Consider the following 27,979-nt stretch of genomic DNA (forward strand, 5'->3'; position numbering starts at 1 on the left):
CGGTATTTAGATTACGCCCAATCTAGTAGGTCGATCCAACACTTAATTGCGAGTTTGTTGTACTATGAAGAGTTGTCATTTCCCATATCACTTAATTTGAGTAGCACAACAGTGGCGGGAAAACACATAAGAGGAGATAAACTAATAAGGTCAAAGTTAAAGAGGATGTGGCATATTGGGTTGTTCATTACACATTGTGAAAGTCAATCTAGTGGTTGCCAAATGTTTAGTGTGTTTGTTTTATGAAATCTAAGGTTCCATTTTCAGAGAAAAAAAAAACAATTTTTGTAGATTGATAGAGATGTTAAGTTGTCTCTAACTAAAACTTTTGATTATGTTTTTAATATTGTAAATAATTAAATTTACACTCATTTTGTAAAAAAAAGTTTGGTTTGGTTTGAAAATGATGATTAATTAACAAAAAAGGTAGTATGGTGGTAATAGGCATGCAGAGTCTACAGTGTCTACACTACTCAAAAGTCAGAAGCCTTCATGTAATATGTACTATTGAGTATTATCAACAAACCAAGTCAATCTTTGCTTACTTTTATATTCTAACGTTTTCCATGTAGAGGGATCTAAAATATCAATTTGTTATATTTATTCTGTATTCATCTTTATGAGAAATGACAACTCTTCATAGTACAACAAACTCTATCAAATAATTGATGCAAGGTCAAACTAATCAAAATCGAATTATTTCATAAAAAAATGTCGAATGCAACAATGAAACCATTAACCACTCAGTTTCCACAGCTCGATTGATTATGAAACGACCAAGAAGAATAGAGAAAACAGACATAAGGCCTAAAACATAAGGACCAAAAACTATTGTGAAAAGAAGAAACAGACTTAGGAAACGTATAACAACTCTAATCACTTCATCTGTTCTTGCCGCCAATTGGTTGCGTTCCGCTTCAAAAAATTTGCGTTCGCTCTCGGAGATGTCTTTTAAAACTTTCTTAACCTCCTCGACGATTGTTCTCACCAAATCATTCTGCCCACTGTCATCACAACAGAGATCAAAATATCTATGAAGTGAACAAATTCTGTCTTCAACTAACCAAGAAACAGAGTCTTGAAACAGAGTATTCTAACCAAGAACAGAAGAAAAGAGACAAGTCTAGACCTGTATCGTGACGAAGACAAGCCAGCTTTCCTCGAGACACAAAATAAAGCTTCCTTCCATTTCCGAAAAGTTTCCTGCTAGCCGCGATGCATTGACTTCAGGTCCCGGAAGTTGTCTCCGAACTTTCCCTTCAGTTTCTTCACATCGTCAGTTTTCATCTTAAAGAAGATAGGAATCACTGTAAGGCTTCCTTCTTCCACACATTCTTTAATCTTAGCAAGCTCATCTAAGCACCATCTCGACTCGGTGAAGTTCTTGGAGAAGATTGTCAGCGCGACTCTCGATTCCTCGATCCTGTTGAAGAGATGATCAAGATCTTTGCCTCTAAGCTCATGATCATCTATAAAGACGTTTACATTCTCTTTTAAAAGAGCATCCACTAGAAAACCTAGGAACCCGTCTCGCAACTTTTCGCCTCGGAAGTTGATGAACACTTGGTACTGAGGTGGGATCGGTCCAACGTTGGTAAAGAGGGATAAGGAGGAGCCCATGGAAGGTGATGATGGTCTTTGAGAAAATTATTTGTAGAAGGAAAAAAATAGAGCAATTGAGTTTAATGGTTTCAATGTGTTTTGACTTAATCACAATTGATATTCCATGCTTATTGATCATTGATCTACAAAGACAACTAAACAAGTTGACCGGATTTGAGTAAGTCTTATATTAATCCATATAACTTAATTACAGCTGGGTAGTTGTTGAAACAACAAAATAAAAAAAACATAGAAAATGACACATAGTAACGTAATAATAGGCGAACAGTATGGATACCTCAATTGACCAAGATAAGAAAATATACATCCAAAGACAATTTTTTGTCGTTGTATATATTTTCATGTTAGCTAGGTAAGTTCCAAGCATCTATTTGACTCGGGAACCTCTTGGAGAAAGATCATACCACATTGCCTTTCACGCTTGCTTAGCGATTAACATGGTCTGAAGAAGACTCAATATCCTGAAATACCTTATGTGAATAAAAATGAATCAAAGAGGAGTTTTATTTATGTTTTTTTTTTTTTTGTAATCAGTAAGAGTTAAGACAACAAACCAGTTTGAAATATTCATCTTTTTAAAGCATAAAAAATGATCACTGTGCAGACTGACACAATTATGATAGAACGATAATCTAAACCAGGACCTTTTACCGAAGTGGTTTCATGGCCATTCGCTTCAACAGAGACGTTATCTGGTTCGGCGTACATCAAACGGAACCCACAATCCACCACTTCAGTTTTTTTTTTTTTTTTGTATGAATGTTATATTATATTCACCAAAAAAAAACTGTTGTACAAATTAATGCAACATAGGAGCTGAAATGAGTAGCTAAAGCTTCAAAGTGAAAAATTCTAAAAACAACAGATGATATGGGGTGGGTTTGAAACCACAGTTGAAGACCATTCTCATAACCCGGGGAGGTCGTCAAGGTAAGGAGTCTGTTGCGAACACTCTTGTAAATAAAGCGGAAGAGACTGGAGGGTGGAGTAGGAGCTTCATCATGACGTCTAGCATTCCGTTCTCGCCAAATACTGCACCACTTCACTTTTACACGCATCAGTCAAGTAGAACTCCAAAGAAGCCTTTGTAGGTATAGAGCTACCAGAGTAGTGATCTTCCAAACATGACCAAACGTTTTGTAATGTGTGAGCAACTGACATAGCCGATAAAAACATGGCCTGCCTCAATCTTTCCTGGTTCGGTCAAACTTCCGACATCACAATCAAAGCGGATACGAGAACCATCTTCGTTTTCAAACTGCAGTGTGCATTTTGATGAGAAACTACTATCGATGATCGATCTTGGTTCTCATGGAATGAGACAACTGCGCAGAGAGAGAGAGAGAGAGAGAGAGAGAGAGAGAGAAAGATAGAGGGAGAGAGAGAGAGAGAGAAAGATAGAGAGAGAGAGACCTTATCGTAACATTCAAGTGCAAGTCGCTGACATTTCCGTTCCTCGCAGGATGAGATTGACTCTGTTGAATCTTGATACAGATTGTTGCAATTAGTGAAAAAGAAAGTGGAACAGATCTGCCCAGTCATCATACGAAGGACCAGAGGATTCACAACTGTTTGTAGTTTTTCACAGCCATATGAATTTAGATACTCAAGATATGGTGGAAGCGTTGGAAGATATCTGAGATTCTCGCAGTTCTTCAAGATAAGCCATTTCAGATGATAGAATTGACTGAGATTACCTTGCAGATGGACCATTGCAATATTTCTACTTAAGCATAAACGCTGCAGCAAGTATATCTTTGGGATCTCTTTGATTTTTTGTACCATCAAGAAATAAGATCCGTAAATGTTTCATGTTTGCTACGTCCTTTGGAACACCTTCGAGCTTTGAACATCCAGAGAGTATGAGTTCTTCAAGAGCTTTCTGTTTTCCAAGACAATCGGGAAGACTCTCCAGTTCTGTACAGCCTTTCATGTTCAATATGGTAAGTCTCATCAGATCCGCGGTGGCTGGAGGAAGTCCCTTTTATGCAGTTCCATCTAAATATAATGCTTCCAGATTTTCCTAAATCACCTAAAACTCGGGAAGTTTTGAGCAGTCACTCAATATGAGAATTTTTACAGAGCTGAATTTCATCCTCTAAAGAATTGTTAGACTCTTGCAACCTCTCATGTTTAGGAAGACAAGACTTTTCATGTTCTCCATCTCTTGGGGGAGTTCATGCAAACTTCTGCAACCTTCAAGATTCAATCTTTCACGATTTTTAGCATTTGACAACCCTGAAAGATTAGTCAACTTACTCGAATAGCTAAGATTGGCCTACTTTAATTTTTTGGGTATCCTGTAAAGAAGAAGAAGAAGAATAATATAACCCTAAATTTGATGTTTGCTTCATATGAAACAGATGAATTGTGGAGTACAGTGAGACACAGCTTAACACCCTCCCAAACTTTCTTAATGGAGCTACAAGGCAGTTCAAGATCAACAAGATTCTCTGGGTTGAAGTCTGATTGAAGTTGCTCAAATGGATATTTCATCCAGTGGAGATTACATACCTTATCTAATGGTAAATGAAACTCCTTAACCATGTCAAATTTGAAAATATCTTTGCCTTCCTTAGGGCTGGCGGAATTGTATATTTTGAGATATCGAATATTGCACATATTGCTAAAGATGTTAGCAAATATCATTTCCTCCCGAACTTCAGACATGTCTAAGAAAATACCTCTGACATTTTCCATTTCCTACAACCAATTGATGAGAAACGTACTGTTAGCAAAGCACAGGAAAAAAATGGATAGCAGTTGAAATTCTAGAGTACTTGTCCATCACTCCAAAAGCTGGAAATTTAGCACAACTAACACATGTTAGAGGTTCAAACAATCTCACCAATTTCTTCTTCAGTAAACAAATGATATCTTGATACCTCCAAAGCCTAAGATGAACCCCTGTATTTTCAGTCAATTCCTGTGAAGCAAGTTCCTTCTGTTGGAAATAGATCTAGAAATAGCCACTTTTTAACTTTTTACTTCTTACTTCCTTATCTTATCCTTACAACCACATAAGCATATTTATACTACACTTACTTATCTTAACCTACTTGTTTCTAAAACCTAAAACAGAAGCCCATAATACACTTAAGGCCTTAATTAGGTTTATGGCCCAATGGCCTTTTTACTTGCTTTTGTGAATACAAAACACAACATTGTTTCTTTGTCGTGACCCTTCTTCCTCTTCATCTATTGTCTTCTTCTTCTTCTTCTTGATTCTAGAGCGACCAAGATGGACCGTGACCTCAAACGGTATTATCACTGCGTCGGGATGAAGAGAGATTTCGCTAGCTGGGTATCGAGGTGTGACACATGCCAGCTAGTGAAGGCTGAGCATCAGGTGCCGAGAGGCCTATTGTAGAGTTTACCCATTCCAGAGTGGAAGTGGAATATGATGATGGAATTTGTAGTTGGTTTGCCTGTGTCGCAGACTATGGATGCTATCTGGGTGATTGTGGATCGTCTGACCAAGTCTGCACATTTTCTGGCCATTAAGAAGACATATGGAGCAGTAGTTTTGTCTAAGAAATATGTGAGGGAGATTGCGAGGTTGCATGGTGTGCTTGTGAGCATAGTGTCAGACAAGGATTCCAAGTTCAGTTCAGCGTTCTGGAGGGCGTTTCAGGCAGAGTTGGGCACTAAGGTGCATATGAGTACAACTTACCATCCTGAGACAGATGGGCAGTCGGAGAGAACGATTCAGACTCTGGAGGACTTGTTGACGATGTGTGTGCTGGATTGGGGTGGTCACTGGGCCGATCACCTGAACTTGGTAGATTTTTGCTTACAACAACAACTATCAAGCGAGTATTGGTATGGCTCCTTATGAGGTGTTGTATGGTAGGTCATGTCGCACACCTTTATGCTGGAATCAGGCGGAGGAGAGGAGCATATTGGATGCGAGTTTTGTTCAGGAGACCACGGAGAAGATCTGGGTGCTCAAGCTGAACATGAGGGAGGCTCTCGATCAGCAGAGGAGTTATGCTGATCAGAGGAGAAAGGACATTGAGTTTCAAGTGGATAATAGAGTGTACCTCAAGATGGCCATGTTGCAGGGTCTGAACAGGTCTATCTTAGAGACTAAATTGGTCTGAGGTACATGGATCCTTCTAGGATTGTGGAGCGGGTGGGACCAGTTGCATACAAGTTGGAGTTGTCTAATGTTATGAATGCATTCCATACGGTCTTCCACGTGTCGATGCTTAGGAAGTGTCTTCACAAGGATGATGAGGTGTTGGCTAAGATTCCTGCAGATCTTCCGCCCAACATGACTCTTGAGGCGAGACCAGTGGGACTATGATGGTGTGTTAGATGAGACTTGGGAGCCAGAGGTGAGGATGAAGGTGAGGATGAAGGCAAGGTTCAAGAAGTGGTTCGAGAAGCAGGTCGAGGCTTGAGCTTGCCTAACCTTGGTCCCGGGGTCGTGATGGTTTGAAGACCGTGGCTGGAGCAGACGAAGTATTCCAACCCATCTCTATTGATACTTGGTCGCTTAGGGGTGGTTGGTTGTGCGACTAAGTACCAAGATGAGGTGATGCTCGGGATGCCGGTCGTTGGCTTGGTGTTGTTATATCTCATTTTTCTTATGTATTTTCGTTGAGGTTGTAACGATTATGACATTATAAGATTAATAAGATGAGTATTTCTTTATTTGACTGGTGTTGTCATGGAAAAAGGAAAATAGCTCGAGGTTTCTATAATTGGAAGTTTACATAAATAGAAAGTTTCCATAAAAAGGAAGTTTCCATAATTAGAAAGTTTCTAAAAATGGAAAGTTTTTTGGAAAGTGTGGTGATATTCGTGATGATCCTACACGAAGTGTGCCTGGGTGGTGGTCTTTGTGACGTTTAGTATGCATTGAGTGATCTTAGTGATGTTTTGTACCCTCACAGTGGTCTTGGTGACAGAGATCTTGGTGACGCTTGCTAGTGGTAGTATGTCTTAGTGATGTTTTGTACCTGACGGTGGTTTTGGTGAAGAGTTCTTGGTGATACCGGTCAGGGGTAGTGGTCTTGGTGACGCCGAATACCTTGGTGGTTGTCTAAGTGATGCCGGATACCATGGTGGTGGTCCTAGTGGCGTTTGTGGTGGTCCTTTTTGGACATTTTCGTGGGCTTAGTGGCGCTCCTATGGGATGTTTATGTGGTCTTCGTGACGGGTTTAGAGTCTTTGTGATGTGTTTACGGTCTTTGTGACGTCTCAGTAGCCTTAGGGGCGAGTGTTGGCCGTAGGACATTGTGATCTTCCTGCGAGAGCCATAGAGGTAGTTCTGGTTAGCGTAATACTCGTTCGAACTCAGAATTATTGCTCTAGAGATATGAGATCTCGAACAACTCATGAGGAGACGGTTAGGTTCCTATGTACCGTTATCTCAAAGGAATTTGTGGCCTGAGAATATAATTGGTATATCGACTTCAGATGACGATCCGAAGGCGTGCTGTAGGGTGATAGCCAAGAGCAAGATTTGAATTCGTGATACCATAGCTGGAGGGCTGCGGCCCGATGGTGAGCCGGTAAGACTCGAAGGTTGAGACCTGAGAGCGAGGGAGATGCATGAGTTGAGAGTGTATAATGTCAGAGACACGGGATACTGGCCAAATTGAGTCCTCGTAGCTAGTCGGAGGATGTGCAGGCCATGTTGTTGGTTGCACAAGAGATCCTTGACTGTTGGTCTTGGTGCTAGACTCGAGGACGAGTCTATATTGGTGGAGGAGAATTCTAACATCCACGAACCAAAATCTCGGTTTAGGATGTACATCGATCGGTGCAAGGGTGGTTTCGATTGATGCAAGGTTGGTTTTCACGAACGAGTTTAAGTTAAATGTTGCATTTTGGGGTTAGGAAAACCCTAAAATCGTGTATAAAAGGAAGAACTCGAGGGTTTGGTCAAGTTTGGCCGTTTCGGGAGAAAAAGAAAGAGAGAAAAAAGTTTTTGAGTGACCTTGAGAGTTATCTGTAGTTGGGATCTTTTTAGGAGCTTCCTAGGAGTGTAGATCTTCTTGTTTGAGGTTCAGAATCTTCTTGGAAAAGGTGAGTTCATGATCATGGCTTATTAGAATGTTGGTGAGTCGCAAGGGGCCTTGAAAGCTTTTTTCTGGCTTTGGTTTGTGTGTTTTCGTGGTTTAGGGACGGAAATCCGGTGAGAAGCTTCGGGGCAAAATGATGCTTGGCATGTGCATCGGTCGATGCACTTTGTTTTTCGGTCGATGCAATGCGAGGACATCACAGTTTAACCTAGGAGCGTCGGTCGATGCCATGTGGAGGCGTCGATCAATGCAATTAGGGATTTCGTGCAATGTCGAGCATGCGTTGATCGATGCAGTGTTAGTGTCGGTCGATGCAAGTGAACTTTGTATCAGTCAATATAAGTTTGTGTCGGTCAATGCAAACCCAGTTGGTGTCGGTCGATGTAGTTGTTTGGTTATTGATTGTTGTTTGATGGTTAGAGATATCTCGATTGCTTGTGTGTATAGCACAGTAGATGGGAGGATTGCCTCACAGAGTGTTTATAAAACACTCATGCATCTCATATGTGTTGGGGTGAAGGTAAAGGCAAGATGTGATCGTCGAATCAATGCGATAAAGAGGAAGATGATCTAGTGGCTCGATTGGTTGTTGTCCGGCTTCTGTTAGGTTGCTAGATATGGGTCCTTAGAGTGTTGTTTAGGATTGTTGGTTCTTTGATTGAGGTTGATTTGGTTTTAACATTGGTCATTGGTTTATTAAATTGTTGGTCATTGGATATTGGATATTGGTATCCGTTGAATTGTTTTCCACTGGTTTGGTTTGGTTGTGTTTAGGTGGCTAGTGGGTGTGAGACCACTAGTTTAATTATTATTTTAAAAAAAAATGGGTCGGGTCGTTTAGGTTCTGACCCTCAAACAAGCAGATCCACACTCCTAGCAAGCTCCTACAACGATCTCAGCTACGTATCTCCCCAAGAACAGCCTCAAATCTCTCAAAACTCTCATGAACACTCAGGAACTTCTTTCTCTCTTACTTTTTCTCCAAAAACGGCCAAACTTGGCCAAACCCTCGAGTTCATCCTTTTATACACGATTTCAGGGTTTTCCTAATCCCAAAACACAACGTTTAACTTAAACTCGTTCACGAACGACCTTGCATCAATTGACACCACACTTGCATCGATCGATGCACATCCCAAACCGGGATTCCGGTTCGTGGATGTTACAATTCTCCCCCACCAATATAGATTCATCCTCGAATCTCGAACAACCATCAGCCAAGGACTCCCTTGCAACCGTCCCCACGGGCTGCACTCCTCCGACCGATCTACGATGGTCACCTCTAAGCGATAAACTCACATTCGAGGCATTATTTGCTATCGAATTTTGGACTTTCCTTCCCTCATACGCCTCACCCTTGAGTTTCTATTGGCTTTTCATCATGCCGAAACCTGCATGCCATAAATGTTGGCTTCTTATCGGGCCTAAGCCCACATGCCATAATATATAACGAATTCCAATATTCGACTCTTGGGTTACCACCCTGCAGCGCATCCCCGGATAATCACCTGAAGTCGATATAACAACCGTACTCTCAAGCCATAAAGTCTCGGAATATGGCGGTACTAGGAGAACTAAGGTCTTCTAAGAATCGTTTATGACCAACTGTCCCTATAGCAAACAATTCTGAACACGTCTGAACACTATCCCTAACCAGGTTTCCTCCCTGTGGCTTGCATAAAACAACACAATGTCTTACCAACCACATATCGCCTCACTGAAATACCTCATGACCACACAAGGATCATCAAAATGCCCCAAGGGCCACCACAAAGGCCAAAAAATGTCCTATATAAGACCGTCACAAAGGCCAAACAAATGTCCTAAACAGGATCGCCACCAAGACCAAACAATGTCCTAAACAAGACTATCACAAAGACCACTTGTCCCGCATGGACCATCACGAATACCACTCGTCCTGAAAGAACGTCACAAAGATCACTCGTCCGGAAGGACCGTCACAAAGACCATACATCCCGAAGGACAATCACGAAGACCACACATCCCGACGGATTGCCTAAATATGCCACATGTCCCGAAGGACCGTCACGAAGACCACACATCTTGAAGGACCGCCTAAATAGGCAACAATGGCTAAATAGCCTGCCACAAAGGACATACAATTGGCTAAAGAGTCTGCCACAAAGGTCACACAATTGGCTAAACAGCCCGCCACAAAGGCCACACAATGTCTCAAAAGACCGCCACACACAGGCACACAATGACTCAACAGTCCACCAAGAAGGCCACAGAAGCCCCTCGAAGGCTCACAACCACTAAAAATGGACAAATTCTAACTCACATAAAAGTTTCCATTTTTAGAACTTTCCACTTTTGGAAACTTTGCTCTTTTAGAAACTTCTATTTCAGGAAACTTTCCCTCTTTAACAACCGCCTCACGGAATTTCTTATCCCGAACACCACCTCATCTCGTTACTTAGTCACACAACCAACCACCCCTAAGCGACTAAGTAACAAGAAAGATGGGCTGGAATACTCCATTCCTACTCAAGCCACATACTACAGTTGGGACCAGGCTTGACAAGCTCAAGTCGCGACTTGCTTCTCAAACCACTTCTTTAATCTTGCCTTCATCCTCGCCTCTGGCTTCGAAGTCTGCTCTTCAACACCATCATAGTCCCAAAGGACTCTCATCAAATGAATCTTCTTCTTCTGAAGTTCCTTGATTCTCCTCTCGAGAACCTCACTGATCTCGCTTCCAAGGTCATGTTAGGCTGAAGATGCTCAGGAATCTTAGCCAACAACTGATCATCCTCGCAGAGACACTTCCGCACCATAGACACATGGAAAACCTCCAAATAAGTGCTTGAACCTGAAAGAAAGGATTATGTTGAAGTTATCTTCTGAATAGATCTTTTGAAAAATTGCATATGTAGGTGCAAGGTTAAAATCTATCTATATGAGTATGAAGTGGAGCCGCATCAAGAAGCTTGGACTTAGCTTCCTATATGCTCATGAATAGATATGGACACATCTGTTATAATATTGTCAAGTATAAACACTTGGAGTAGTGTCAAAATTCGTGTGTGTATTATCTTCATGTACCCAAATGAATTGAAAGGATTCAATCCCTTGGACATCTTGATTCTCAAGTATCTGGAATGTGTAGTATTACTAAGGTGTAAATTCAATTGTTATGATATTTATATTTTTGCATAAGTTTGGTTTATGTGTGTGATTTTATGAATCAAAGATTAACCTTAAATGGGAGAGGAATGTTAGTGATTTAAGTTGTTAATCAACTGTTATTTCACTAACCATCACAACTTTTGGTAAATGGTTACATTGTTTAATTGAACGGTTGCAAGCCTACGATAGAACGATCAAACATTATAAATACTCTGTTTCTCCACATCAAAAACATAGTAAAAAAACATGAGAAAGCGAGAGAGAAAAATAAGATTCACAAAACCAAAGATTGAGAAAAAGTTTGGTGATAAACAAAAATACAAAATACAAAATTTTTATTTGTTTCTCTTGTATCTTAGCCTCAAACAAGAGAGAAAACTGTGATTTTCATATCTTAGTAAATTACTAGCTACTCACTATATTGAAATAATCTTAATATAAAACTGTTTTATTCGATAAGACATTTAAAATAGTTGATCATATATCATTACATAAAATCATTCGCTATATAAAATAACAAATTTATTTGACATATTTTCTATGAAAATGGATACTATCTTTCGAAACAACCATTGACCTCGTCACCATTGATAGTCTTTCCATACACATTTTTGCATTCAACAATTGGCTTATTTCCATCGACCGTAGCAATGTTGATTTTAGCAAGAACAATGTCTTTGCAATATGTGACTTTACTGCAATTAATCTTTATAATCTCATCGAGTTGTGAAGTTCCATGAATATCTGTGAATGCCACGTTACTAATTGCCACAGCTGATTCCTACACACAAAAAAAAATATTACCGGCCATGTCTTAAGTCTTATTATAATACTATTTGTTTAATAGAAAAAATAATCTTAAGATAAATTACCTCCACATCTAGGCGACCCTTATCGACATAGTTTTGGTCGATTATTATCGGATTTTTGGTTTCTCTCATTGTGAGGCCCTTAAAAAGTATATTTTTTGCGTATCCTTTTCCATTCTTTTTTAGAAAGAGGATATATATCATTTTAAACACTGTGTCAATATTTTCATAATTTATTTAGTTTTAATATGGAAAAATGTAGCAAAAAAATTATTACCGGCCATGTCTTAATTCTGGCTCCATTTTCCGTCCTAACGAAGGTGCAATCAGTCACTTGAATATTCTCAACCATAGATTCTTCTCCATCTCTCCCTAGACTTCCCACACTGTAATTTAATCACACACATATATATATATATATAATAAAATTCATTGTAGAATAAAAAAATCAGTATTATGTATATAATGGTATTGGTCAATGAAACATATATATACCTTATTCCATGGCCCGGTCCACAATTCATCCTTGTAATGTTGATATTCATACTTCCGTTGTTTATAGCTACACAATCATCTCCTGGAATATATTTTTAAGAAGATTTAAATTCAAATAACCATTTCAGATCAATTTTCAATTACTGAATGTGCAAGAGAGATATATAGCTATGTACCAGTTCCAACTACTGTGTCGTAAATATCGACATCACTTGATTCAGAGATATCAATACCATCGGTGTTAGGACTGTCGTCCGGTGCTACGAGTTTTATTTTCGTTATTTTAACTCTTTTGCATTCCTTAATTTCTATATGGTTTCTTGGACTGTTGAATGAAGTTATTCCAATTATATTGAGATCATTGCAATTTTGGAAATGCAATTGCTGTAAGAAAACAGGAAAGTAAATTCATCATGAACATCATTATATATGTAGAAAAAGCTATCTTCATTTTAGAATTGAGAATAAATTTAGTGAGAAAGATATAAACTCACAGTAGGCCGTTCAGAAGCTGGCATTTTTGGCTGGGTATATTGAATATGGAAAAAAAATAAAAGTATTAGATTCACATATTAAATAGATATAGGTAATTTATATATATAAACATGTATACAAAATAAAAACTATATCTCTTTTGTATAAATAAAAATTTTCACCTTCCAAAATGACGAACCACGTCCATCAATTGACCCCGAGCCATTGACTGTTAAACCAATTATTTTCTTAAAACTAACCCATCTTAACGACTTATAGTCCGACCATGCTGTCTTATCTCTCGGTCCAACAATCTTTCCATCAAACTGCATAAATGCATACACATAATTTTTTTTTAAAAAAATATTTAAATTCACATAAAGTTGTGAGTGATTTGTTTTAACAAAATATTGATAGTTACCTTAACTTGCACTGAAGGAGATTTACAAGGCCCTTGAAACACAAGAGGTTGTAGTAAAAATGTTTTATTTGAAGGAATAAGGAGTGTTTTTTGATTCCCACCACTACCACACATAGCTTTCCATGCTTCGACAAAAGCCTATTTGTTTTATCGAAAGATCAAGTGTATAAGACTTCTTTACTCAATAACTAAAATTTTGTGACAACGATTATGATCTCTTATCTTATAGGAAAATGAATAATAAATTAATAATAGTTATGCATATATACTTGGAAATCCTATGATAATATTTTGGTTAAAAATCATTTGACAACTTACACAATTCAGTCATTTTCATAGAGTAAATTCCAAGATAAGATTTTCAAATATAATACCGTTGATTCATCGGTAAGACCATCTCCCTTGGCACCAAATGTAAGCACATCATAGATTTGGCCATTTACAAGAACTGAATTCAATAAAGTCAACAAGAACACAACGCGTATTATAATTTCCTACAACATCCAAATATCAATGTTAGAAAGAAAGAAAGCATAATAATTTTTATTCAAACATTATTATATTTCATATGTACCATTGTGTGATTATGATGAGATGATTAGATGTAATGTAGTGTATTTTTAAGTTATGTTCATCACTTATATATACAAATAAAAAATCATGGGTGTAGACAGGTTCATGGATGTAGTTTCAAACTTTAGATATTTTGCAGCCTAGAATCATTACTTATTTTGTGGATATTATTTTTGCATATCAGTGATATCATCCATCTTTTTATATTAGATCTAGAAATAAATCACAATAAAAACAGAATAAATAGTATTAAAAAAAAGTTAAAAGCGAAATGAAATAATTAAAAATTATTTTGGAAAAATCGAAAATAGAATTAAATTTGGATGCATATTGTGATACCATTGTAGCATTTTATTTTATACTAAAAACAACAAGCACTAATCCTGTATTCCTGTGTATGTCCGTTTGCTAAAAAAAAAAAAAAACAAAATCCTGTGTATGTCCGTTTACATTAAAAACTAAATGTTTGTCTAATTATTTAGTAGTGTTTGATATAAAATTTATAATTATAACTTTACTATTAACGTATTGATGATTATAAAATTGAGAGATTGCTGACAAAAAAAAAAAGAATTGAGAGATTTGAGTAGTCATCTTATTATATTACCTATATTATTATATATTAACTTAGTTTGATGTACGATAAACTTTTTTAAAAAATTATCGATTTGATTGTATTTTTGCGAAAATAATAAAAAAGGGAAATACATAAAAATATTTTGGAAAGTACAAAAAGAGAATTAAATTTGGATGTTTTATTGCATCATATTCAATTTGACATTTTAAGTGATTTACAATCTTCTGTTATTCCATCATAGATTTTAAAATTTACTGTTATTGAATTTGATGATTTAAAAATCTATTTTAAAATCTACTGTTATTGAAAACAGTTTGTGCATTTGGATTTTAATAAGTTTAGGGGGAGGTATTGGTTTAGGATTTAGAAAGAATTTTAATGACTTTAAAAGTTAGGTAAAATATGTTGTTATTCACTCAAGACTTTTAAAAACTCTTTAAAAATTTGGTGTTATTGGTTGTGGATTTGTAAAAAGTTATCTAAAATCTTGATAAATCTAGTGTTATTGGATTAAGAGTTTTATAAAGTCATTAAAAGTTTTATGTTATTCAAGTAAAACAAAAGAATCTTGTATTGTTAATGAATTCAAATTTTATGTTATTGGTTTAGGATTTTATATCATTTCCTTCATAACAAAAGTCATGAAAACTCTTTCATCAAATAGAAAGATTTCACAAGATTAGAAAAAAACAAATCATCAAGATTTTAAAAAACTTCCTAAACAATCTCTTAGAATCCTTCATTTTTAACTTTCATTAAAATTCTTTCTAAATCCTAAACCAATACCTCCCCCTTAAGGGATTCTACAAGATTTGAGAGGATTTGTTTACTTAAAAATACAGAAATCCAAATCTCTTGGTTTTAGGTGAGATTTGAAAGAATTTTAACATAAATCTTATTAACTTCCAAAAATCTATCAAAATTCCAAATTTCTTAAATCTAATAAAATCTTCCAAAATCATGGTTTCAATACAGGCACTAATTCTGTGTATCTATACTATTAAAGCAGGAGTACTCATGGACCAACTTTTGGAGCATGACTTTGTTTTGGTAGTTTTTAAATAAAATGATTAGTAATCAAGAATTATTAATATATTAGTATATCATAGCATTAAAATTCTCTAACCATTCAAATTAAGTTGGATCTCGCGCGGGTCATTTAGTACCGGATTATTTGATTCGATTTTCCCATCAAACATTATCCGTTGATTCTCAAAATAAAATTATATCTTGGCCACATATTTTTCAATAGTTTTAATTAAAACCATATATTTTAATTTCCAAATCTTACAAAATTACTTGATTGCCGAGATTTTTTTTAACTGCAAATCTTTAAACAGTCTTTTGGGATAATCTTACACATGAAATATTCATCTTTTAGTTATACCAAAGAAAGAAACAAGATATATTTTGCTGAGATTTGATATTTCAAATATTAACTTCTAAATGATAACCTAAATATATCTAATCTCACTATAAATACAGTGGTTCTTAACCATTGAAATATCTCACACCAAAATTTAACAAGCAACTTTTCCTCTTTTGACGACAAACCAAAATTAAAAAAAACCATCCACTTACAAAACTACAATCCAATATTGCAGTGTGTCTATCCTCTTACAAAAATACTATCTGATATTGCGGAATGTCTATCCTCTTACAAAACTACTATCCTCTTACAAATCTACTATCCAATATTGCGGTATGTCTGTTTCCATGAAAAGCTATGTTTTGCAAACTACTTACTCTATAAGGATTTCCAATTTACCGTATAACCCCAAATATACAAATAAACACTATATAAACAAAGAAAATAAGTCAAAATAAAAAACTACATTACAAAAATACAAATTACAAAAAAATAACTAACAAAATACATAATCTCGTGATGTAGCACGGGCCTCCCATAGTTGTAAGTAGTATTTTATATGATTAAATGGGTAGAGTATGTTGCACTATTATTGAAAACATTTTTAGATTTTAATTTTTAATGATTTTATTGAAAACTAAGGGGAGATAGCATCTCCTTCACGCTTGTGAAACCCTCCTCGCACTCCTGGGACCTAAACAAAAGGAACACCCTTCCCTGTCAACTTAGTCATCGGTAGTGCCATGCTCGCAAATCTCTGCACAAATCTCCTTTAATAACCTGCCAACCCAAGAAAACTCTTGATCCCGGTGGCATTCTGCGGTCAAGGCCAATCGCTAATGGCCTGAATCTTCTCTGGATCTATAGAAACCACAATGTGACCTAGATAACCCATCTAACGCTGCCAGAAACTACACTTGCTCAACTTAGCAAACAACATCTGCTCTTGCGGCTTCTCTAGAACTGCTCTCAAATGCACTGCATGCTTCTCAGGACTTTTGGAATAAACCAGGATATCGTTGATGAAAATGATGACACGTCCAAAAACTCCTGAAACATGCTGTTCATCAATCTCATAAACACTGCTGGCGCGTAAGTCAACCCAAAACGCATCACCACGAACTCATAATGCCCATACCTCGTTCTGAATGCATTCCTCCTCACATCTGCCTCATCTATCGGGATCTGATGATAACCCGACGACAGATCTATCTTGAAGAACCAAGTAGCACCTCCCGGCTGATCCAACAACTCATCGATCCTGGGAAGAGAGTACTTGTTCTTCACAGTGACCCGGTTCAAACCCCGATAATCAATACACAAGCGAAAACTTTTGTCCTTCTTCTTAACGAATAAAACCGGAGCTCCCCACGGTGATACACTAGGACGAAAGAATCCTTTGTTCAACAGATCCTCCAACTGAGGATGTGTTCCACTTTTACCTGGTTCCAGCTCAATCATGAAAAAATCAGACTGAGATGGTGGTAACCCCTGCAACAACTAGAACACATCCTCAAACTTCTCAACAACCTGAATACCGCTAACCATAGACTGCCCCTATGACTCTGGCATCGATATAATAACCAGATAATCCTCTCGTCCCTTCTCGATCATCTTCTCAGCCTGCATGGCCGAGATCACGAGACTCCCCGAAGTTGGTCTAACTCCCTCAAAAACCAACTTCCCTCCTGGACGCTCAAACTCAACTCTACCCTGATGACAATCACGATGAACCATATGACGATGCAACCAATCCATCCCCATGATAACATCATATAGCTCCAATGGGCTGATAAGTAAATCCGCTGGCCACGACTCCCCTGCGATCTGAATATCAACTCATCTTGCCCGTCCAATGACTCTAAGAAGCTTGCCTCACGCAACTCTAACAACTCCCGCTCGCTCCCTGGGGTCTCCTATGATATTAGCGCTCTCTCCGCACTCCGGAGTAATGAAGCTATGAGTAGATCCAGAATCGATAATAATGTGGGACCTAAACCTGCCCACCAAAAAGGTCCCTACACAAACCTCATTTGCTAAGAAACTAACACTTAATCACAGGCAAAACATAAAATCTGAACCAACTGAAATTCACAAAGTCGGGGTACCAGAAATTATACATGTGATCACCCCGACAATGGTTCCACCTGTCTCAACCATCGTATACACCCGTGGCACCTGCTAAATACGTGCCACCTGCTGCTGCGCTGCCACTGCCATCTGGTGCAACTTGGGACACTTGAGCTTGATGTGCCCAGCCTTCCTACAATGATAGCATACACGAACCGCTGACTCTGCCGTCGTCGGGGCACTTTTCTGGGGACAGCTAGCCACATTGTGTTCCATACTACCACAACCAAAACACCTGGCACCACTCAGCCTCTGCATAGCTTCTCACTTCCTCTAGGTTCCCTGTGAAGTCTTGCCGCCCTTGCTAGAACCTCCATGATGCTGAGCCTTCCTAGGCTGAACTGCTGGACTAACCGTCACTAACTGTGCCCAGATGTCCGCCCACAGCGACTCTCTCAGCGCCTACGGTCCTATCAGTACCTCCACCGGCCACACTCATGGAACCCTCCTGGAGACCCTGCGACTCTCGAACACCCTTAGCTGTCACACTCTGATCCACGGTATCACTAACCGCTGGGCCTCTGCCCCTACCACGTCCGCGTCCACGACCACGTCCGCGTCCCCTACTAGCAACAACACCCTCTCTAACCATCTGCAGTACTATGAACAGAAGGCTAAGCAAGCAAACTCAACAGGACACAAAATAAAAACTCACTTTGAAATCACATTGTAGGCTCGAAGAGGATGTTTTAGGACTCCATGCCACACACAATTGAATAACTCACATACTCAATAAAGGCACCCAAATCCACAACATCAACAACAAAAACCTAGTGAACCCAAACCTAGAGCCGTAAGGGCTCTGATACCAAACTGAAATGATCCAACCCGTTTTTCTAAATAATAATTAACTAATTAACTAGCGGTCCCATACCCACTAGCCACCTAACCACAAACAACCAAACAACGGAAAATAACCAACAGACACCATAATAATTCAACCATGTCATAAAACATAACATCAGCAACCTAGCAATGCTTTACTGACTTCACTCTAGGAACCTAACTGAAAACAGATAACACATCAGTGAGCCACTAGAACATCCTCCTTTTCATCGCCTGGATTCCACGATCACACTTTGCCTTTACTTGCACCACAACACTTATGAAATGCGTGAGTATTTTATAAACACTCAATGAGGCAATCCTCCCATCTACTTGGGCTATACACACAAGCAATTGAGATATCTCTAACCATCAAACAACAATCAATAACCAAACAACAAACCAGAACAACTGCATCGACCGACACCAACCCATGCATTGACCGACACAAATTGGGGTTGCATCGACCGACACAAGCTTGTATCGACCGATACAAGGATCACCTGCATCGACCAACACTAACACTGCATCGACCGACGCATGCTCGACATTTCACGAAATCCCTAATTGCATCGATCGACGCCTCCACATGGCATAAACCGATGCTCATAGGTCAAACCGCGGTGTCTTCACATTGCATCGACCGACACACAAAGTCCATCTACTGATGCACGTGCCGAGCATCATTTTTCCCCGAAGCTTCTCATCGGATCTCCGTCCCTAAACCACCAAAACACACAAACCAATGCCAAAAGAAGCTTCCCAAAGCCTCTTGCGACTCAACAATGCTCTAACAAGCCAAATAAACACATAGTCAGGCAAATCAGAGAAAACTCAAGGTTAGATAACTCATGGTCATGCACTCACCTTTGCTACGAATATTCTGAAACTCAAACAAGAATATCTACACTCCTACGAAGCTCCTACAACGATCCCAGCTATAGATCTTTACAGGAACAACCTCAAATCTTCCAAAACTCTCAAGAACATTCAAGAACTTTTTCCTCTCTTTCTTTTTCTCCAGAAACGGCCAAACCCTCGATTTCCTCCTTTTATACACGATTTCAGGGTTTTCCTAACCCCAAAACACAACGTTTAACTTAAACTCGTTCGCGAAAACCAACTTTGCATCGATCGACACCACCATTGCATCGATCGATACACATCCTAAACCGGGATTCCGGTTTCCGGAAGTTACACCAATGCACAAATTTCTGACATTAATCATAAATTACTTCAATCAAGCTGTAGGTTGTTCTCATAGAAATAGAATCCAATCCCTTTAGTTTAAGGTTGGCTAGTATTTGGTTTATTTTAATTGTTTAGTTTAAGGTTGGCTAGTATTTGGTTTATTTTAATTGTTTTTATCACTGTCGTGCTTAGGTTCATAGAGGCTTAGGGCGAATACAAAAAATCGGGGTGTCACAATTAGACTCTCATATCATACCATATCATTTTTTTAGGCTATTAGAAAAAAAGGAATAAAAAATAAATAAAAATTGCATATGCATATAAAATTAAGTGAATCATTGTTTGTTGACTATAACATTCCGAAATAGGTAGAAGCCTTGAAATGGTAAGTCGAGTGGGACTATGCGTTACAGTGGGATTGAACCATACAAATCTATCTCCCCTCCAACACAAAACCCTCTCCAATGCACAAAATTCTGACATTAATCAGCTGTATGTTAATAATAAATTACCTCAATCAAGCTGTATGTTGTCTCATAGAAATAGAATCCAATCCCTTTGCATTAAGTATGGCTAGTATTTGGTTTATTCTAAAATTGTTTTGATCAGTGCGTTCTTAGGTTCATATAGGCTTAGGACGAATAAAAAAAATGGCATTTGTTATTAAAAAAATGTCAAAAGTAATATATATACATATCAATATTACTTGGTTGCAAATTGGTATTTGCTTAATGTGTTTACTGTATTGGGACGGATCTGAAATATTGAACCTAATGAATGTGTAGGATGGCAGAAGCTGATGGGAGTTGTCCAATATGTCAAAGGAATATGAAGAAAGTAAAGCGAATCTATACAGTGTAAGATGAGTCAATAAATAAATCTCTCTAACACGATGTTGAATCTATAGAGCCATTAATACTAAATTATCATTTGATCTTGACAATGCTCATTTCTTTATCCGCATGATTATTTCATTTCGACCCATGACCATCTTTTTGATTTCACCATTTGTTAAAACTTAAAATTACCATAGGTTTAGGGAAATATTAGTGAATCATTGTTTGTTGACTATAACATTCCGAAATGGGTCGAAGCCTTGGAATAGTAAGTCGAGTGGGAATATGCGTTACAATGGGATTGAACCGTACAAATCTATCTCCCCTCCAACACACAACCCTCTCCAATGCACACATTTTTTTACATTAATCAGCTGTATGTTAATAATAAATTACTTCAATCATTGTTCTCATAGAAATAGAATCCAATCCCTTTAGTTTAAGGTTGGCTAGTATTTGGTTTATTTTAAATTGTTTTATCACTGTCGTGCTTAGGTTCATATAGGCTTATGGCGAATACAAAAAACTGGCTTTTGTTATTAAAAAATGTAAAAAGTAATATATATATATATATATACTCTTTATAAATATAAATTATTTAATTGTTTGATACATTGAGTATAGTTTACATTAAATGTAAATATAAACTATAGGTGTAATTGTTTATATATGGCAGCAAATTAATCATTTTTTTGTTCTTTGAAATGTTGAATAGATTATTAAGAAAAGAATAAGCAAAACATATGAAAAATATGAACAAAACATAAGTAAAATAGACTCTCATATCATTCCATACTATTGTTTTTTCGGCTATTAGAAAAAAAAAAGAAATAAAAAGAAATAAAAATTGCATAAGCATATAAAATTAAGTAAATCTACTCTTTTTTTTTGTGCACCCTAAGTGAATCTACTCAATTTTGTTTTTTTTGTTTTGGTTCTTCAGTTTGCTAGTCCCATCTAACAACTGCTTATCGACAATTAATCATTTCCTACTAAAGTATGAGTTTCAAGATTTTAATCTCTTGGATAACATATATTGTATCAGCTGTATTATGCAATTAATAAAACTTTATTTGAGTGTTTCAAAACTCATTTTATGATTCAATGCTTCACAATTCTGGACTGGTAGGGAGATGGTCTCTTTTTAGATCTATCATTTGATTACACCATTTGGATTTGTAATTTTCACTGGTAAACATTTCGATCTTATCAAAGTCAAGTTGATATTTAGATTTGAGCATTGGTCAGTTTTTCTTTGACAAGTATTGGAAGCAGTTAAATACAATATTATTGCAAATGGAGGTATGGTGACTTGCTTCATGCTGGTAGCTTTACCATTCTGCAACAAGTTATAGTGCTTTTGTGAAGAGGGATATCTAACCGAGTGAAATGATCTGACCCATTTTTTTTGTTAAATAATAATAATAATAAATACTCTAAACTAGTGGTATTATATCCACTAGCCACCTAACCACAATCAAAGAAAACAGCATGAATTATTCAATACCAATAAACTATTAAATAACCAATATTCAATAACGAGTATTAAACCATAACAATTAAACCAATAATCCAAACAACAAGGAACTGAGAACCAGCAACCTAGTAATGTTCTATTGACCCAAATCCAGGCAGACAACAACCAATCGAGCCACTATAACATCTTCCTCTTCATTACCTTGATGCCACGATCACACTTTATCTTTACCTGGATCACAAACACAAATTGAGATGCATGAGTATTTTAGAAACACTCAGTGAGACATTCCTCCCATCAACTGGGCTATACACACAAGCAACTAAGATACCAATGCCATAAAACAATCAACAAACAAGACAAACAAACCAGGGAACAAGTATCGTCTCGCTGGAAGGGAGGTGTCGACCGATACCAGCCAAGTGTCGACCAACACTGGGCACTGGTGTCGACCGACATTACCCCACAGTGTCGACCGATGTTGAACCTTGTGTGTCGATCGACATTGAACCCGCAATCGCGATCTGCTCGAAGCCGTGAGTTGAATCTCGCTTCCCAAAGCCTCCAATCCGTCCAAAACTCATTCTCATAGCCATATGACTCTATAGGAACCTTAAAGCAACCATAACAAACAAGAGAAACACACAAACAACACCAAACATGCAAGACAAAGGAAATATCAGGTTTAGATCAGCTGTGGTCATGCACTCACCTCTTTGTAGGAAGATTCTGATCCTCCTAGCAAGCTTCTAACACCTTCCTAGCCTCAGATCTCTCAAGAACAGCCAAGAAATCTCATAAATCCTCTCAAAAACTCAAGAACACTCAAACGTTTCTATTGTCCTTTTGTTATCTCTCTCTCTTTTCTCTGTTAAGGTGCCAAAACCCAGGACCTAGGTCGACTTGCACTTAAATATCTCGGTTCTATGGTTTTCCTTAAACCAAACTGACCAAAATCGACAATTAAATCGAACAGGTCGAACCAGAAATTATTGGTGTCGACCGACACCACCCTTGGTGTCGATCTACACCCATCCCCTAAACGCAGAGTTTTGGTTCGCGGATGTTACAATTCTCCCCCACCAACATAGATTTGACCTCGAATCTCAAACAACCATCAGCCAGAGACTGCTTTGTACTCCTCTGATCGATCTACAAAAGGTCACCTCTAGAAGATAGACTCACGTTTCAGACATTATTAGCTCTTGGCTTTTGGACTTTCCTTTACTCATAGCTCTTAACCTTGAGTTTTTATTGGCTCCTCATTAGGCGAAAGCCTGCATGCCATGATATTGGCTCCTCATTGGGCCTAACCCCGCATGTCATACTGTATAAGGAAGTCCATTACTCATTTCTCGGGTTGCCACCCTACAACGCGCCCCCAGATTGTCATCCGAAGTCGATATACCAACCATATTCACAAGCCACAAAGTCTCAGAACATGACGGTACTAGGAGAACTAAAGTCCTCCAAGAGTCGTTCGGGACCAACTGTCCCTAGAGCAAACAATTCTGATCACGTCTGAGTCCTATCCCTAGCCAGGTTCCCTTCCGGTGGCTCGCGTAGAACAACACAATGACGTACAAACCACATATCCCCTCACTGGATAACCTCATGACCACACAAGGATCATCACAATGCCCCAAGGGCCGCCACAATGGCCAACATATTTCCTAAAAAGGACCGCCACAAAGGCCAAACAAATGTCCTAAAAAGGACCGCCACAAAGGCCAAACCCGTCATAAAGACCACTTATACCGAAGGACCGTCACGAAGACCACTTGTCTCGAAGGACCGTCACGAAGACCACTTGTCCCGAAGGACCGCCTAAACAGGCAACATTGGCTAAACTTCCCGCCAAAAAGGCCACACAATTGGTTAAACAGCCCTCCACAAAGACCACAAAATTGGCTGAACAGTCCGCCACAAAGGCCACACAATGTCTCAAAAGACCGCCACACACGGGCATATAATGACTCAACAGTCCAACATGAAGGCCACACAAGCCCCTCCATGGCTCACAACCACTAAAAATGGACAAATTCTAACTCACATAAAACTTTCCATTTTTAGAACTTTCCACTTTTGGAAACTTTACACTTCTGGAAATTTCCCTTTCAGGAAACTTTCCTTGTCCGATACCAGCTTCGCGGAAACTCGTACCTCGAACACCACCTCGTCTTGTTACTTAGTCACACAACCAACCACCCCTAAGCGACCAAGTAAACAAGAGAGATGGGCTAGAATACTCTATTCCCGCTCCAGCCACATACTACAAATGGGAACAGGCTAGACAAGTTCAAGTCACGACCTGCTTCTCGAACCACTTCTTGAATGTTGCCTTCATCCTTGCCTCTAGCTCCCAAGTCTGCTGCTAAACACCATCACAGTCCCATAGGACTCTCATCAAAAGAATTTTCTTCTTCCAAAGTTCGTTGATCCTCCTCTCGAAAACCCTCACTGGTCTCGCCTCCAAACTCATGTTAGGAATCTTATCCAACAACCGATCATCCTCGCGGAGACACTTCCGCAACATTGACACATGGAAAACCTTGTGGAACGCACACATAACCTTAGGAAACTATAACCTATATGCCACTGGTCCCACCCGCTCAATCACCCTTAACGGACCCATATACCTCAGACTCAACTTAGTCTCCGTCAATGACCTGTTCCGACCCTGCAACATGGCCATCTTGAGGTACACTCTGTCTCCCACCTGAAACTCAAGATCTCTCCTCTTCCTATTGGCATAACTCCTCTGTCGATCATGAGCTTCCTTCATGTTCAGCTTGAGAACCCGAATCTTCTCTGAGGTCTCCTGAACAAAACTTGCCCCGTACATGCTCCTCTCCCTCACCTGAGTCCAGCATAACGGTGTACGACATGGCCTCCCATACAACGCCTCATAAAGAGCCATCCTAATACTCGCCTGATAGCTGTTGTTATAAGCAAACTCTATCAAGCTTAGGTGATCTTCCCAATGGCCATCCCAATCCAACACAGTCATCCTCAACAAATCCTCCAGCGTCTGGATTCTCCTCTCTTACTGCCCATCTGTGAAGGGATGATAAGTTGTACTCATATGCACCTTTGTGCCCATCTCTGCTTGAAACGCCTTCCAGAACATCAAAGTGAACTTGGAATCCCTGTCTGACACAATACTCGCTGGCACCCCATGCAACCTGACTATCTCCTTCACATATTTCTTAGCCAAGACCGTTGCACCATCGGTCTTCTTAATGGCCAGAAAATGTGCCGACTTAGTCAACCGGTCCACAATGACCCAAATAACATCAAAGGTCTGAGATACTAGCAAACCCACCATGAAGTCCTTAGTAATCATATCCCACTTCCACTCTGGAATGGGGAGACTCTTCAGTAACCCACCTGGGACCTGATGCTCAGCCCTCACTAGCTGACACACATCGCACCTCGCGACCCAACTAGCCACGTCCTTCGTCATCCCGACCCAGTGATAGTACCTCTTGAGATCAAGGTACATCTTAGTCGCTCCTAGATGAATGGAGAACATGCTCGCATGAGCCTCCCTCAGGATCTCCTACCTCAACTCCTCATCCTTGAGCACACAAATCTGCCCGTGCACCAAAAAAGAACCATTAGCTGAGACCTGATACTCTGAATCAACATCCTTAGAGGCATTCACCAGCCCCAAATCCTTCTCATGTGCCAACCGCACCCTGCTCAGAAGATCTGCTCTATAAGCTGCCACCAAGCCCATCGGCTCCTGGGAAACAACACACAAACTTAACGCACTAATCTCTCCTACCAGAGACTTCATATCCTGCTCCTGAGTCAAAGTCGCCCGCTTCCGACTCAAGGCATCTGCAGCCAATTTAGCCTTACCAGGGTGGTAGGCTATCTCCAAATCATAATCTGCCACCAGTTCCATCCACCGCCTCTACCTCAAGTTTAGCTCGGGCTGAGTGAATATGTACTTCAGGCTCTTATGATCTGTAAACACATGTACCTTTGCGCCATAAAGATAAAATCTCCAAATCTTCAGGGCAAAAACTACAACAACCATCTCCAATTCATGAGTAGTTTAGTTGTTCTCATGCTTCCGCAACTGCAGCGAAGCGTAGGCAATCAGCTTCCCATGCCGCATCAACACACACCCCAAACTAACTCTAGATGCATCTGTATAAACCACATAGGGTTCTCCCTGCTCTGGCAATGCCAATATTGGTGTAGTAGTCAGCATCTCCTTCAGGCTTGCAAAGCCCTCCTCGCACTTATGTGACCAAACAAAAGGAACATCCTTACCTGTCAACCTAGTTATTGGACGTGCTCTGCTTGCAAAGCCCTACACAAATATCTTGTAGTAACTTGCCAACCCAAGGAAACTCCTGATTTCAGTGGCATTCTGCGGACTAGGCCAATCCTTGATGGCCTGAATCTTCTTCGGATCTACATAAACTCCCTTTACATACACAATGTGACCTAGAAACCTATCTCACGCTGCCAAAAACTACACTTGCTCAACTTGGCAAACAACTTCTGCTACCGCAACTTCTCTAGAACTGCCCTCAAATGCATTGCATCCAAAAACTCTTGAAACTAGGATGTCGTTGATGAAAATGATGACAAACGCATCCAAAAACTCTTGAAACACGCTGTTCATCAATCTCATAAACGCTGCTAGTGCGTTAGTCAACCCAAAAGGCATCACCACAAACTCATAATGCCCATACCTAGTCCTGAATGAAGTCTTCCTCACATCTGCCTCATTTATCGGAATCTGATGATAACGCGACGCCAGATCTATCTTGAAGAACCAAGTATATACTATAGGGGTCTGAACCGGGTCAATGGGAAGAGGGTATTTGTTCTTCAAAGTGACCCGGTTCAGACCCCTATAGTCAATACACAAGCGAAAACTTTCATCCTTCTTCTTAACGAATAACACCTGCGCTCCCCACAGTGATACACTATGACGAATGAATCCCTTGTTCAATAGATCCTCCAAATGCTTCTTCAGCTCTGCCATCTCTGTTGGAGCCATCCTGTAAAGAGCCTTGGATAACGGTGTCGTCTCTGGTTCCAGTTCAATCGTGAATGGATCAGACCAAGATGGTGGTAACCCTTCCAATGACTGGAACATATCCTAAAACTCCTCCACAACCTGAATACCGCTAAACGTAGACTGCCTCACTGACTCTAGCATCGATATAGTAACCAAATAAGCCTCACAGCCCTTCTCGATCATCTTCTCAGCCTGCATGGCCGAAATCACGAGACTCCCTGAAATCGGTCTAGTTCCCTCAAAAACCAACTTCCCTCCTGGACGCTCAAACTCCACTCTACCCTAATGACAATCAAAGATGAACCATATGGAGATGCAACCAATCCATCCCCAAGATAACATCATACAGCTCCACTGGGCTGATAAGCAAATCCGCTGGCCACGACTCCTATAACGCCCGTACTGTCCACACGGCTGGACAAACTGCATACCGGCCCGGAGGTCATCACAGAGGACAACTGCCTGCGATCCGGCCGAGGTCCCACCAATGAATTAGGTTACTTAGCCAGTCCACCGACAGCCACCTAGCCACCTACCCGAAAACATACATTCCTTAGCCAGTCCACCGACATCCACCTACCTGCAACATACATTCCTTAGACCTGCAACATATATATATGAAAATAATTTGATTTACAAATCAACAAAACCCGATGTAAAAAAAACAGTTGTATTCATTCGACCGTTGTCCCCAATCATCCAACGTCTGGTACCCTTGATGACTTGACGGCTCAAGTCCGCACTTTGGTCTTGGACCGTTATACGACTTGGTAACTTCTTGCACAAGTCACTTGGGTCGTTCTCAGAGATTTTTTTTTCTCCATTTTTCCGAGGTATCTCCACGTCCTTCGTACACGTTTCCAGTGTCTAGTCCGTACTCCTTGATATGGGTCACTACAACTCCCTGCGATCTGAAGATCAACTCTCCCTGCTCGTCCAATAACTCT

The 27,979-nt window shown here is 39.4% G+C and overlaps 2 protein-coding genes and 2 pseudogenes across 3 annotated transcripts; 1 reads left to right on the forward strand and 3 right to left on the reverse strand.

Annotated features, from left to right (window-relative positions):
- Window positions 1–685: 685 nt before the first annotated feature.
- Window positions 686–1,720, reverse strand: LOC104763112 (protein PHLOEM PROTEIN 2-LIKE A8-like; annotated as a pseudogene). Its single transcript, XR_015588257.1, has 2 exons — window positions 1,130–1,720; window positions 686–1,004 (listed from the first exon to the last, which is right to left on the reverse strand). The product of XR_015588257.1 is annotated as a protein PHLOEM PROTEIN 2-LIKE A8-like (transcript).
- A 911-nt stretch (window positions 1,721–2,631) lies between these two features.
- Window positions 2,632–4,821, reverse strand: LOC147921457 (disease resistance protein LAZ5-like; annotated as a pseudogene).
- Window positions 4,822–4,864: 43 nt separating this feature from the next.
- Window positions 4,865–5,932, forward strand: LOC147921458 (uncharacterized). Its single transcript, XM_087497695.1, has 5 exons — window positions 4,865–4,972; window positions 5,063–5,262; window positions 5,310–5,445; window positions 5,508–5,698; window positions 5,746–5,932. Exons 1-5 carry the CDS (start codon window positions 4,865–4,867, stop codon window positions 5,930–5,932), a joined length of 822 nt encoding a protein of 273 aa, XP_087353821.1.
- A 5,308-nt stretch (window positions 5,933–11,240) lies between these two features.
- LOC104760446 (putative polygalacturonase At3g15720) lies at window positions 11,241–13,719 on the reverse strand. The gene is made up of 10 exons (XM_087500076.1): window positions 13,582–13,719; window positions 13,382–13,501; window positions 13,008–13,145; window positions 12,769–12,912; window positions 12,607–12,636; window positions 12,289–12,496; window positions 12,113–12,194; window positions 11,895–12,003; window positions 11,681–11,794; window positions 11,241–11,589 (listed from the first exon to the last, which is right to left on the reverse strand). The coding sequence occupies exons 1-10, from the start codon at window positions 13,582–13,584 to the stop codon at window positions 11,362–11,364; spliced, it is 1,176 nt and encodes a 391-aa protein (XP_087356202.1). The 5' UTR covers window positions 13,585–13,719; the 3' UTR covers window positions 11,241–11,361.
- Window positions 13,720–27,979: the final 14,260 nt, after the last annotated feature.

Source organism: Camelina sativa, chromosome 18 (genome assembly GCF_030686135.1).
Source record: "Camelina sativa cultivar CO46 ecotype springtype chromosome 18, ASM3068613v1".
Classification (NCBI taxonomy): domain Eukaryota; kingdom Viridiplantae; phylum Streptophyta; class Magnoliopsida; order Brassicales; family Brassicaceae; genus Camelina; species Camelina sativa.

Excerpts from the sequence above, each read along its gene's own strand:
- LOC147921458 (XM_087497695.1), top strand. The coding sequence starts at position 4,865 with ATGGACCGTGACCTCAAACGGTATTATCACTGCGTCGGGATGAAGAGA. Across the intron at positions 5,263-5,309 it reads TGGAGGGCGTTTCAGGCAGA|ATGGGCAGTCGGAGAGAACG; the intron begins GTTGGGCACTAA and ends ATCCTGAGACAG. Across the intron at positions 5,699-5,745 it reads ATGTTGCAGGGTCTGAACAG|GATTGTGGAGCGGGTGGGAC; the intron begins GTCTATCTTAGA and ends GGATCCTTCTAG.
- LOC104760446 (XM_087500076.1), bottom strand. Across the intron at positions 12,195-12,288 it reads CGACACAGTAGTTGGAACTG|GAGATGATTGTGTAGCTATA; the intron begins GTACATAGCTAT and ends AATATATTCCAG. Across the intron at positions 11,795-11,894 it reads CCAGAATTAAGACATGGCCG|AATGGAAAAGGATACGCAAA; the intron begins GTAATAATTTTT and ends TTTCTAAAAAAG.